Source organism: Pituophis catenifer, unplaced genomic scaffold (genome assembly GCF_029215685.1).
Source record: "Pituophis catenifer annectens isolate HBS135680 unplaced genomic scaffold, rPitCat1.0.hap2 SCAF_1, whole genome shotgun sequence".
NCBI classification, from domain to species: Eukaryota; Metazoa; Chordata; class Lepidosauria; order Squamata; family Colubridae; genus Pituophis; species Pituophis catenifer.
Window position 1 is genome coordinate 39,651,244 of NW_027256881.1, and position 12,724 is coordinate 39,663,967.

The 12,724-nt window shown below is 42.3% G+C and overlaps 1 protein-coding gene across 1 annotated transcript in view; it reads left to right on the forward strand.

The window, feature by feature from the left end:
• PTK7 (protein tyrosine kinase 7 (inactive)) overlaps positions 1–12,724 on the forward strand; it is an 88,855-nt gene that overhangs the window by 55,446 nt on the left and 20,685 nt on the right. Inside the window, exons 3-11 of the mRNA XM_070948200.1 lie at positions 1,296–1,398; positions 2,382–2,572; positions 3,839–3,989; positions 4,407–4,537; positions 4,782–5,051; positions 5,399–5,532; positions 7,378–7,513; positions 8,064–8,183; positions 8,569–8,718. Of these exons, the coding sequence (XP_070804301.1) occupies positions 1,296–1,398; positions 2,382–2,572; positions 3,839–3,989; positions 4,407–4,537; positions 4,782–5,051; positions 5,399–5,532; positions 7,378–7,513; positions 8,064–8,183; positions 8,569–8,718 (1,386 nt within the window). The remainder of the gene's footprint in view (positions 1–1,295; positions 1,399–2,381; positions 2,573–3,838; positions 3,990–4,406; positions 4,538–4,781; positions 5,052–5,398; positions 5,533–7,377; positions 7,514–8,063; positions 8,184–8,568; positions 8,719–12,724) is intronic.

Below are 12,724 nucleotides of genomic sequence, written 5' to 3' on the forward strand. Positions count from 1 at the left end.
TCAAGCCAACGTGCTGGTGAAACCCAGCCGGCAACGTGCGAAAGCTTGCAGCTTGCAGGGAGGAAGATTTTAATCGGTTCACCTTGGCGGTTGAATTTCACCCCTGGGAAAAATATATTTAACTTATAACTCTTGTTCTTCCTCAAGTCAGCAAAAGCTGTTATAAAATAATATGTCTTCTGTTTTGATCTGATTCAGAATTTGCTCAGAAGATGCATATTAAAGTAAACTTGTGGAAGATGGAAACACCTTAATTTAATCAGAGTCTGGATGGTGCCTGACAGCTTTTAGCTATTGAAAGAATGTGTGCTATAGATAAAATATATAAATGTCATGATGTCCAACTGCAGAACTTTCTCAATGGCAGGCAGTTATTTTAGAATTCTGTTGCGTCTTTTAGATTCTAAAATAATGTTGTGTATGGCTTTATTTTCAGTAATGCAGAGTACCTGAAAACCAAGGTCTTAACTTGGGCTGAGTCAGCTCTTTAAGTCAGATCAGTGTTACATCTACTGTTAATTCCATTCTTTGTTTAGAGTGAGCCAAGCTAAAAAAGAATCATGGGAGATTTTCAAAGACCCAGACATAAGCAAATGAGTCAGTTCTGCATCTTGGCTATAAGTTGGGTTTAGCACTCCAGCTGTAAATCCTCCTACCTGGTATAGTTAATATTTGTCTTTCTCTACTCTTTTCTTCCCAGCCCCTTAATTCTTTATTCTTAAAAATTGTAAGGAATATGGTAACCTATTTAATAGTTCCCATTGACTATATATTAGCTTTCACCTATTATCTCTATTTCATATTGTGATAGGAGAAAATCAGCCTTGGGGATGTCCTAGGACTCAGAAATATATTTATAAATATTGGCATTGCCAACAGATTCTAAAGCTCATTCCATCTCTCACTATGCTAGGGAAATATGTATTGTTTTTGTCTAGTATATGGTTAATTCCTCTTCTGTTATCACGGTTTTCTGTTTGCAAATGCTAAATAGGAAAGATTGCATTTTGTCTGACTCCTTCTCTGTAATGATTTCTTTAATAGTTACATAAATGCGTTTTATATAGTTCCAAGTAAAGTTATAGACAGGCAGTAATGCTACCATTTATGTAAGCAATAGCAGTACAAGTTGCAGCAAAACAAATAATTCACTTAATTTTGCTTTTTCAGTGCCAGGCATGTGCAGTCACGCCAAGGTGAAAACAGTTTTGTACTTCCATTGTGACTGATGAGTTCCAAAGTATACAAAAGGGCTGCGGTCTCAAACTGACTAATTTTTACTGTATTTTTGAAAGGGATTGAAACAGGAAAAGTGGTCTTGAAGAATCCTGTCAGAGTGGAGGATATACAAAGTTCTTCTCCAGTAACGTTGCATTGTCATATTGATGGGCACCCACGGTGAGTCCCTACTTTGAAGGATTCGTGTTTATTTCGGGTAACTTTTCCTCCTCCATTCATTAGTGTAACTTGTCTCTTCGAATAAAATCTTAGGTGAATTTGAGTTGCTCATGCTCTGGTCACCTCCCGCATCTCCTGCAACACACTTGATAGGGCTACCCTTGAAGAGTATTCGGAAGCTAACATCACTGCTGGTGGTGCCAATCTGCTTCCTGGTCCAATTCAAGGTGTTGTTATCACCTTTAAAGCCCATTAGGCATGGTCCAGGTTATCTCGCCCCAGTGGGATTGGCTCCTCTCATTCACTCCAGCAGAAGAGGACTACTTTGGGTTATGTCTGCCAAAGAACTTTTGGCTGGCAGGATCCAGGGAAAATCTTTTCTGCTGTACACCCCCCACCCGCAAATATTCTCCTGTCAGAGGTGAGGTTGGCCGCCACCCATCTGGTCTGCAGGAAGAGCCTTAAAATCTGGCTCTGCCGACTGGCCTGGTGCCCCAGTAGCAATGCTCTATGCTACGGGTGGCTGAAGAGAAGATCCCCATTCCCACGTCGCCTATCTTCTTGGTTTTTAATCTTTAATAGTTCATAATTTTAATTTTTTTGTATTTTTATCTTGTTAGCATTTTGTAAGCTGCTCACTTGCAGCAACAGTGAAATGGGCTGCATATAAATTTAATTAATTAAATAACTACATATTTAGAAGAGTTGATTAGCGCAATCCTGAATATGACAAAGGGCGCAGTAGCACCTCTGACGCCTGATAGCCCTTTGCTATTGTGAAGATGACACAGGTTGGGAATACATAAGGTTTTTGTTCAACACAATGTTTGCTAAAAGTTTTGTTTTAAATCTATGAATTTTCATCAAAATACCCACATCCACATCACAGATTTTGGTATAAAGAGGTTGTGCATTTATTAGTTGTTTGCTAAGTAATTGCTCTTTTCATGATACTGAGCTTTTAAACTGTCTGTGTTTCATAGCCCAACAAGTCAGTGGTTCCGAGATGGTGAGCAAATTGTAGATGATCGCACAATTTACTCAGTCAATAATAAGGAGCGGACATTGACCTTCAAGAGTGCCAGCCCAGATGATAATGGCATTTATTATTGTTGTGCTCGGAATGCTGTGGGCACTGTATGCAGCCGAAACAACTTCACCCTCAGTATTATAGGTAATTGGCATTTGTACTCTTACAAATGTCTAATCTTGAGAAAGTCTCAAGCATTTTTGTGTTGACTATGCTTCTTGTTGGCAATCTGTTGATTCAAGTGGGTTCTGCCTGTTTTATTTGGGGCCATTCCTTTCAGTTTAGTCTCTCTTCTATCACTCCTCGGCCCTTTTTTGGCTACAAGAAAGGCTGGAATTCCAACTTGAACAGCCCAGTTTTTCTGATTTTTAAATGAGTTGGTCAACTGGCTGATTTAGAAAGCTTGATACCATGAAACTGACCAGTTTCTGGATTAATCATGTAGTTAAAACCATAATTGAAAGAACCCAGCTCTGTAGCCCCTGTGGTAGGGAATTCCCTTCCCAATGGCTGCGACTCTCGGGGAAGCCTTATTGTGTATTAAAGATGTATGGACAGTGGCATAGCACAAATCTGTTCCTGTTGCATGGTAAGGGCATGCTGTGGGGGGCAAGAACATTAAGAGTGGCTTGGTTTTTTTGCTGGCTCTGGAGTGGGAGGGGAACATGGCAAAGCAGGCATGTAAATGTGGTTTTCTTTCCAGCGGAAGGAAAAATGTTGATTTGAAAGAGAGAATCCAGATCAGGGGTGAAATGCTCCCGGTTCGGACTGGATTGCCCTATCCGGTAGCAATGGCGGCGGATGGTTCGGAGAACCAGTAGCAAAAATACCTGTGCGCGCCCCCCCCCATGCCCAGCTGAGCCGCACGATCATCAGAGGCTTTTTTTTTTTTTTTACTTTTAAAAGCATTTTTTCTACAACCTCTTCCGATGAAAAAATGCTTTTAAAAGTTTTTTTTAAAAAAGCCTCTGATGATCATGTGACTCAGCTGGGATGGTCAGAGGCTTTTCAAAGCATTTTTTTCTGCAACCTCTTGGCCGAAGAGGTGGTAAAAAAAATGCTTTGAGAAGTCTCTGACGATCCCAGCTGAGTTGCCTGATCCAGCAGAGAGGCATTTTTTAAAAAGCCTCTCTGACAATCCCAGCTGAGTTGCCTGATCCAGCAGAGAAGCATTTTTTAAAAAGCCTCTCTGACGATCCCAGCTGAGTTGCCTGATCGGCAGAGGCTTTTCAAAGCATTAGAAAAAATGCTTTGAAAAGTTTTTTTTTAAAAAAAGTTGGACACACCCACCCAGTCACATTACCCACCCCCCAGCAAGCCACGCCCACAGAACCAGTAGTAACAAATTTTACATTTCACCCCTGATCCAGATGATGAATTGATTTACTCTATTCCTTTTCCCTGTCAAAGATGAAAGTTTCCCTCACCCGGTGATAGTTCCTGAGAACCAAATTGTCAATAAAAATGAGGAGGCTATGTTCCATTGCAAGTTCCAGGCTGTGCCACCACCCACCCAAGAATGGCTGTTTGAGGATGACTCTCCAATTCAAAATCGGAGCAGGTAAGTAGCTCATTTAAAAATAGAAGAGAGTGGGGATACAAAGTCACATGGCAGGTATATATTCTTGAAATAAAAATGAATTGCTATTATTGTTCGGTACTGATCGATGATCTGTCAGGCTGCTTTTTTGTTACTATGGGCAAGGCTTTCGGGATTCGCTCAACAATGGCGCTTTCAATCACATTATATGTGGCAGAAAGATTAATCTGCTGGTGGCCAGATTGGTTTCCAGTTCTTAAAAATTACTCAGCATTGCCTATTTATCACTTTATCACCAGTTGGTTGTCTATAGCAGTAAATATTTTGGTGAAGGTTGTCAGAATAGTGAATAGTGCCATTATGGAGGCATCCATTGTTGCTGTAACTATCTTTTCGTTGTATCAGCTCAATACATCTTCTCTCCCTGTTCTTTCAAAGGACCATCATATTTTCCAATGGCTCTTTACTAGTAACTCAGGTGAAACCACGCAGTGTTGGAGTCTATAAATGTGTTGGCCGTGGACAGAAAGGAAAACCTGTAATCCTGGAGGCAACCCTGCAACTAGCAGGTATGGGCTTGTATCTCACAGAGATTCTGTGGAGTTTGGAAAGTTTTGGGCTGAAGGTTCTTCATTTTGCCATACTTTCAGGGTGTAAAGAGCTAGCTACCCAGAAATTTGGGTATCATAAAAATGATAAATTGTTGGAGACTGTCATATTCAGATATGTAATTAAGGCTTATCCTAACACATTTAGCTCAAATCACGTATCAACATTGCTGGATTCTAAAATGTACATTCTGTTTTTTCATAGAAATTGAAGATTTTTCTCAAGTATTTGACCCCAAAATTGTCATAGCCAATAAAGAGCAACGTGTAACCTGTGTGGCTCCTCGTGGGATCCCTGAACCCCATATTTGGTGGGAGAGAAACAATGTTCGTATCCCCACTACTGGGAGAGTTCACCAAGAAGCAGGGGACCTTGTCTTCACCACTATTGTAGAAAAGGATACCGGAATATATACTTGCCATGCAGTGAACAAGGCTGGAGAAAAAAAACAAGATCTTTCCATTACAGTAGCAAGTAAGCTGGTTCCATCATGAATATGTTGACAGAACAAAAAGTGCAGTGAATTTTCAATATTCTTTGAGTTGGGATGGTAGTTAAAGAGAATAAAAATTCACTCTAAAACCTTTGAAGAGAACTTGGCCATGGCTAGGTTATCAAAGCTAAATGAACCTGGTGCTGTAATTTAGATTTATGGTCTTTATCATTCTGTCAATTTGGGTTAGGACTTTTTTCAAGAAACAAATGAAAAAAAGGGTCTCTTCAGAAGGCCCATATAGGATGGCATACAATGCATACCAGAATCTTCTGCTATTAAGTCAATTCTGATTAGTAATCTTTCTTTTTCTTTTATCTCTTTCCAGCAAAGCCAGAATGGGTGGAAAAGCCCAAGGACAGTCAGCTAGAGGAGAGTAAACCAGGATACCTTCATTGTGGCAGTAAAGCCTCTCCCAAGCCCACTGTCAACTGGTTTCGTAATGGCAATCCTATTTCAGAGGTAAATTATCAAAGGATCTTTTACTGTCTGGTGGAACAAGTTGTCTAGTCATTTTTCTGCTTAATCTTTACTCCTAATTGTTATACTTTTAAGGCACCTCAGGCTTCCTCTCCTATTAACACAGTTCTCATAGATGCTTCCATTATATTGATAGTATGACTTTTCTTTCTACATTGTACTTTAAATTCTCTTGATTTAACATTATATTTCTGTATTTTGACTCTGAGCTATGCTTTTCTCTAAATCGTAAGGAACCCTGGTGACGCAGTGGTTAGAATGCGGCATTGCAGGCTAACTCTGCCACAGTCTAGAGTTTGATCCTGATGGGTTCAGGGTTGACTCAACCTTCCATTCTTTTGATGTTGGTAAAATGGGGAGCCAGGTTTTGGGGGGCAATATGCTGACATTGTAAACTCCCAGAGTTTACAAGCACTATGAATGGGGCGAGAGATAAGTCTAAACACTATTGCTAAATCTAGCTTTTTATTAACTTTTACATGGATCCATGTGAATGTGCCTCCTCCTGATCTTCCTCAACTGTAGTTTTCTTAAAATGCCCAGGGAAAGTGTGTAGACTGAGCTTGCTTCAATAAAATTATTTGAAAGAGAGTTAGTATTGTAGACAGGGCTTCTCTGAATATGTCTGTCTAGCTGTAGCTGTTCCTTGGAGCATGTTCCAATCCAAAGAGACTGTCATCCTAGTTGGCTGGTACTTTCCCAAGACAGAAAGTCCTTCTGTTGCTGAAGTTGATGGAGAATAAATAATAAGAGTTGCGCCTCTTCCGTTTTTCCTTGCTCGGATAAAATCAAAAGAGAATTTTGGGAAAATACAACTGATAGACATGAAACCTATTAGAGCATGTGTGGATATATCTAGGACTGTATTTAGCTTATAGTACATTCATGTGTATCAAATATGTTGCTTAGGAAGGGGTATATGTGTACCCACAAGAAAGCCAGCCCACACACATATTTCGTTGTTATTGACCAAAAATAATTCACTAGTGGTGTTGCCCCGTTCAGTTTCTGTTCTCTCTCACATACATACATATTCATTTAAACAAGTGTGTGGTCTTGCAGTGAACAGTGGAATATGTCCTGTGGTTTTATAGATCAGATTCCACTGGCTTAATCCCATTATGCAATTAAAACCCTTTCATAAAACTGTAACAAAAGGGAGATGAATTTAAGCATTTGACACAGTGCTTAAAAAGCAATCATTGGAAGTCTCCATTTTAATTCTCTTCTTTTTCTGTGTATGAGATACATCTGAAAATGGAGTCTTATTCTTGCAGACAAGAACTGACTAGAACCTAATTGCAGAGGGGGAAGTGTGCTTGGTAGGAACCAGAGACTTATGAAGGCATCTTTTAGTATTCCGTTTGAAGTCAAAAGGCTGTAGACAGGATTAATACTAATTTATCTATAAAGCAGCATTTCAAGTTTTCTGTGTTTCACCTTTTGTATGCTAATATAAGGATTTGGTATGTGAGAGTGGGAATACCCTGTTTCTCCCAAAATAAGACATCCCCTGATAATAAGCCCAATCGGGCTTTTGAGCGCATGGCAATAAGGCCAAACGCTTATTTCAGGGTTCAAAAAAAAAAAAAAGACAGGGTCTTATTTTCGGGGAAAGACGGTAATAGTATTTTAATTATTTAAATTTTGCATTCTCTTTTGTGAGATGTGTGAAAGCTGTTTTAAATCAACAGCTACAGTCTCCTTACCACTAGAATCAATTTGAGAATATAGCATGCATAAAAGCACTTTGTAATGGTGTTGTTTTTGATGTAGAAACTCAATTGTAGTCATGCTTTATGTCTTCACAATTTTCATGCTGGGCAGGATTCCCGCTTTGAAATTGCTGAGAATGGGACACTGCGTATAAACAGCGTGGAAGTGTATGATGGAACGATATTCAAGTGTGTAAGCAGCACTCCAGCAGGAAGTATTGAAGAACAAGTCCGTGTACATGTTCTGGGTATGTGCTAACAATAAGGCCTTCGCTTATTGCACGTGAGATTATGTATATCTGCATTTTGTTAGTTTAACCCCAAATCATATAATATGGAAACATATGCAATATAGGTGTAAAATGCAAATTATCAAAAGACAACCAAGCACCATAACAAAGCAACCAAAAGGGAACCCTTCTCAACTGGCCCCTTGTGGTTGGGCGAAAATCCAGCTCTTCAAGACTTTCCTAAAGACAATCAGAGTTGGAGCCTGTCATATATTTCATGGGGGTGGGGAGATCATTCCAGAGAACAATGGCAACTACAGAAAAGGCACACTTTCAAAATCCAATAAGATGGCAAGATTTAAAAGAAGGTACCTGGAGTATGGCTCTTATGTTTGGCTTTTATATTCCTGATGCTGCCTTGAAACTGAGAGTCTTGAAACTTCTCTTGGCCATACTCACATCTCTGCAATCCATGGAAAGAAAGCTTTCTTGCAGAAAATTTAGGAATGTATTCTTTAGATGCTTAACTTGTCTCTTTTAGCCTCTGACAAATGCAATTTCATTTCAGAAAAGCTGAAGTTTACTCCTCCTCCTCAACCCCTGCAGTGTGCTGAATTTGATAAAGAAGTCACTATTTCCTGCTCAGCTACAGGGCGAGAAAAACCTGCAATCCATTGGATTAAAACCGGTACAATCTAAACATTGAAGGTTATGGGTGGGGCTGCAAGTTACACAATTTTTGCTTTTTGCAATAGATTTCATTACAAGAGGCATCTTTAACTTCTGCTTTGGAAAGAAATCCAATTAAATTGCCTTTTAGATTTGCCTTTTATCTTTTATTGACGTAGTTTTGAAATAAAATACTTCCCACATCTATTCTATGAACTAAAATTCCCCAGTATAGCTTTCTGCAACCTGATATTCTGCTGACTGGGAATTGGGGGAGTTGTAATCCAAACTGGGTGACACTGGATTAAGTACAATGAATCTGTTCAAGTCCTTACTTGCTATTTAGTGCATTTTGCTACTTATGATCCAGTTTTGAATTTATTTATTTTTTTGTTCCTGGCCAGATGGGAGAAATCTGCCAGCCTGGGTCAGTAACAATTCTGGAAACCTGCACTTTCATAAAGTGACACGAAGTGATGCTGGAAACTATACATGTATTGCTTCCAATGGTCCACAAGGAGAGATCAGAGCAACAATTCAACTTACAGTGGCAGGTAAACATTGGGTGACAGAACTCTACGTATTGCTAGCATGATTAGCAATATGAGTAACCTGTTTAATTCTCTACAAGTCTCTGTGGGTCTTCAGTCCATTTATTTCTGGACTAGAACCTAATTGGAAAGAAGGGTGAAAGAAAGAAAGAAATGCCAAAGAATTTGAAAGAATACAATAAGTTTTGTAAATAAAAATGGTTACAGTTCACAAAGATTACTAGGTGCAAAAAGAAACACACATTATTTCCATAGCAAAGAAGATAAAGCAGGAATGGTTAAATTGATTACTTTATTTAAAGAGGATAACATGTTCTTATTTGGATATCACTTCTGGAATTTGTGCTTGTGAAGAAAAAAAATGAAACTTTGATCTTGGTGTTGTTGATTAGAAAGATTTGGTGTTATAGAAATGGCTATTCTCCATTGAGAGTGGAGACAGCAGCCAGCGTGGGTAGTGCCCATCCAATCAGCTTGAAGGACTGAGCCTGCCAATTATTCTTAGTCCCGCCTCTGTTGCCGGGCAGGCCAGCTTTTGGCTCAGTCCTTCAGCGCTGGCTGGTGTGTGGGACTTCTCTCTAGTTTAAATTCCTTTATTCTTATATCTCGTGTTGGATTTCTGGTTTTCCTTGACTTGGACTGTGTGACTGTGCTCTGCCTCTTCGATTTGGACTCTAATTGTTTAATCCGGCTGACTTTGGACTGTTTTTGACTTCGAACTGTGAGTTGCCTAATTCATAGCTTAACTTCGATTGCCCCTGGCCTTGCCAGGGGCGTGGGGATTCCCTGCCCTCGATCCTCCCAAAGGAAAGTTTATTGTGGTCTGAGCTTCGAGGGACACTCTCCCCTGTCTGAGCTGCCTCCGGTGTTTTGTTTTTCGCCCAAGTTCGCTTCTTTTAATTATCGGCTTCTTCGGAGGGCGCGCTACAGCCGCGTCGGCCATTTTGGACTCCGTTTTTTCCCGCCGTTGAGGAGAGCGCTATTTGCAGCCTGCGCTCTCCCTTCTATCAATCTCTGCCGGCTGGAGCTGTTTTTGCCTCGCGGAGCACTCCCTTTCATTCAAACGTTTCAAAATTGCCTTGAAGCATGGCGGACTAGTTTATCCACCGGAGGAAATTCGCACTTTGCTTCTCAGCTGCTGTGGCCCGATCCTGCATGCCCCATTAGTTACTCAGCTGTAGATCTCTGCAAATACCTTAATTTGACTGGGAAACATTGCAGGCTAACTGATTGCAACTGCGGGGTCTTGCGCCCCCGTTCTATGCTATAGTGGCCTTGATCTGCTTGCCTTATACATTTTGCTTGTGGAGCTTCACGCCCCCATTCCACTCAGGAAGTAACTAATTGCTTATACGCCCCTCATCATTGGAAACTGGCGGAGCTTCGCGCCCCCTCCCTTTTACATTGCACAGCCACAAGAAGGTGGCTTTAATCTGCCTGCTTATTTAATTGTTTGAGTGCCTCCTCTGCAGCAACGCCTTAGCTATTCATTGGGCCTTTGCTATCACCACGCCTGCCGTTTTGTGGAGTTTTTTACGCTCCCTACCAAGCCTGTTTATTTGTTCTGCTGGTAACCTCGAGTGTCAATTTATCTGCTACTGCCTTATTGTGGAGTTCCTCTCGCTCCCTTCTGTCACATCAGAGAGTATTTCTCAAGGCATAAACTGATCTGTGGGGTGTTGCCCAAACCCCCCTTTTTTTCTGTCATGCCTAAGGCCCTTTCCAAATCTAAGCACGGCCGGAAGGCCAGTGCACGAGAAGTTGGCCAATCAGACTCCACGTCTGCTACCCAGCAATCTACCATGGAGGAACCGAGGTCGTCTTCTAAGTCTTCTCATCCTTCACGATCTCAACATAAGTCTTCTAAACATGGAGTCTCCTCCTCTTCCTCTAAAGTGGAAAAACGTAGAGACAAAGTTTTAACCAGATTATGTGACAAGGCTTGCGCTCAGTTGTCCCCTTCTACTTCCCAACCTCTTCCTGTTCCGTCTGATCCAGCTCCTGCTGTCGTGCCTCACTCTCCTACTCCTGATCAGCTGTCTTTACAGGATTGTCCAGTGACTATTTCCGATGATAATTTGTGGGGTGCTGACTCGGCTTCTCATCGACCGGATCCTGATCCAGCGATTGTACAGGATATGCCTTCCACTGATCCTATTCCGGCTCCCCCTTTGGATTCAATTGTTCCTCCAGATCAGCTTCAACAATTGATCGAGGCGGCAGTTCAAAAGTCCTTGGCTGCCCGTTCAGGTTATTCCAGTAGACATGGATCGGTCAGGGAGTCTTCTCCTGCTTCATCAGGTCGCAGCGATCAAATCTGTCCTCATTCGGTTCGACCCGCTTCTCCTACCTCTTCCCATTACAGTCATCCTTCAGCCCTGACTGATGAGGAGTTTCCTGGTTCTGACTTGTCGGAGGATGAGAACCTTCCCCCGGATCAACCGGCCTTCACAGGTCTTTTCCCTCAGGCCCTGTTCAAATCACTGTTGTTCAAGGCTGTTAATACGGCCCGTTTGTCTTCACCAAACGCTGACCCAGCCCCTCCTTCGACTTCCTCTGGATCTTTGGACCCCATGTTCGCAGAACCTGCTAGGCCTATAACATCTGTTCCTACGCCTCCTCTTTTCCTGGATGTAGTGAAACGGCAGTGGCAGTCTCCAGCCGCCGCTCCTGTCCCCTCGTCAAATGACAAAAGGAACTTTCAAGTTTCTCCGGACCTTGAGGCTCTACTTCAAATTCCTTCAATTGATGCCCCCGTTGCAGCTCTCCTTCCTAACTCTAATATTCCGGGCGATCCCGATGAAGGCCTCCGTCCTGATGAACGCCGATCTGATCAGGTCTTACAAAAGGCCTTTCAGAGCTCTGCCTGGGCAATTAAAGCAACCACCACTGCTTCCTTCTTTAATCGGACAACCTTGCTTTGGTTACGCCAATTACAAGAAAAGTTAGGCCCTGGAGATGCTCGTATCAGGCAGGACTTAAATAAAATTGTGGCTGCAGTACAATTTTCTGCTGACTCTACCCTGAATGCTGCCAGGTTTTCTTCTAAATCCTTGGCTTCATCTGTCACGGCTCGTCGTTTGCTGTATCTCCGTCACTGGCAGGCTGATGCCAGACACAAGTGGCGCTTGGCCTCAGTTCCTTTCAAGGGCACGAAGTTATTCGGGGACGCATTAGATCCTTTCCTCACTGAAACCAGGGATAAAAAGAAAGTGTTAGCAGCCGTTTACCGGAGAGGAGCGCCCCGTTTCTCTCCTTATCCTTCTCGTTCTTACTCTAGAGGTGCGGATGGGGGGTCCTCCTCTTCTTCTCCCTTTCCCTCATTTAGGAGAGATGGGTCTTTCAGCAGGCAACGGGGGTCTTCCGATAGGTCATTCAGAGGGCGTCCCTTTAACTTCAAGCGGCCCTTTCGAGGGGGAGGAGGTCGTTTCGCCCGTCGCCGTCGCTGATTGCCTTTTGGATCCTCCCATTGGCGGCCGATTGGCTCTTTTTGCCGCTGTCTGGGAAGAATCCACCTCAGATAAGTGGGTCCACGCCACCTTGAAATCTGGGTTGGCCATTGAATTTGTTGCCCCCCCTCCTCATTCCTTTGTTTGCTGTCCGATTTCTCGTAATCCCTCTAGGAGGTCCCTTATGGACTCATCGGTTCAGCATCTCCTGTCTATCAGGGCTATCCAACCTGTGCCTCCCGGTCAGGAGGGTTCGGGATTCTATTCAAGGGTGTTTCTGGTCCCTAAATCTTCGGGGGGGTGGCGTCCTATTCTGGACCTTAAACGTTTGAATAGATACGTTGTGTATCGAAAATTTAAAATGCAATCATTAAAGTCTATTCTGGACGGCGTTCGGAGGGGCGATCTCCTCTCTTCCATTGACCTAACTGAGGCCTACCTTCATATCCCTATCCTACCATCCCATAGACGTTTTTTGAGGTTTTGTTATAACGGAGCACACTACCAATATAGGGCTCTCCCATTTGGCCTTTCTTCTGCCCCCCGCACCTTTACGAAGG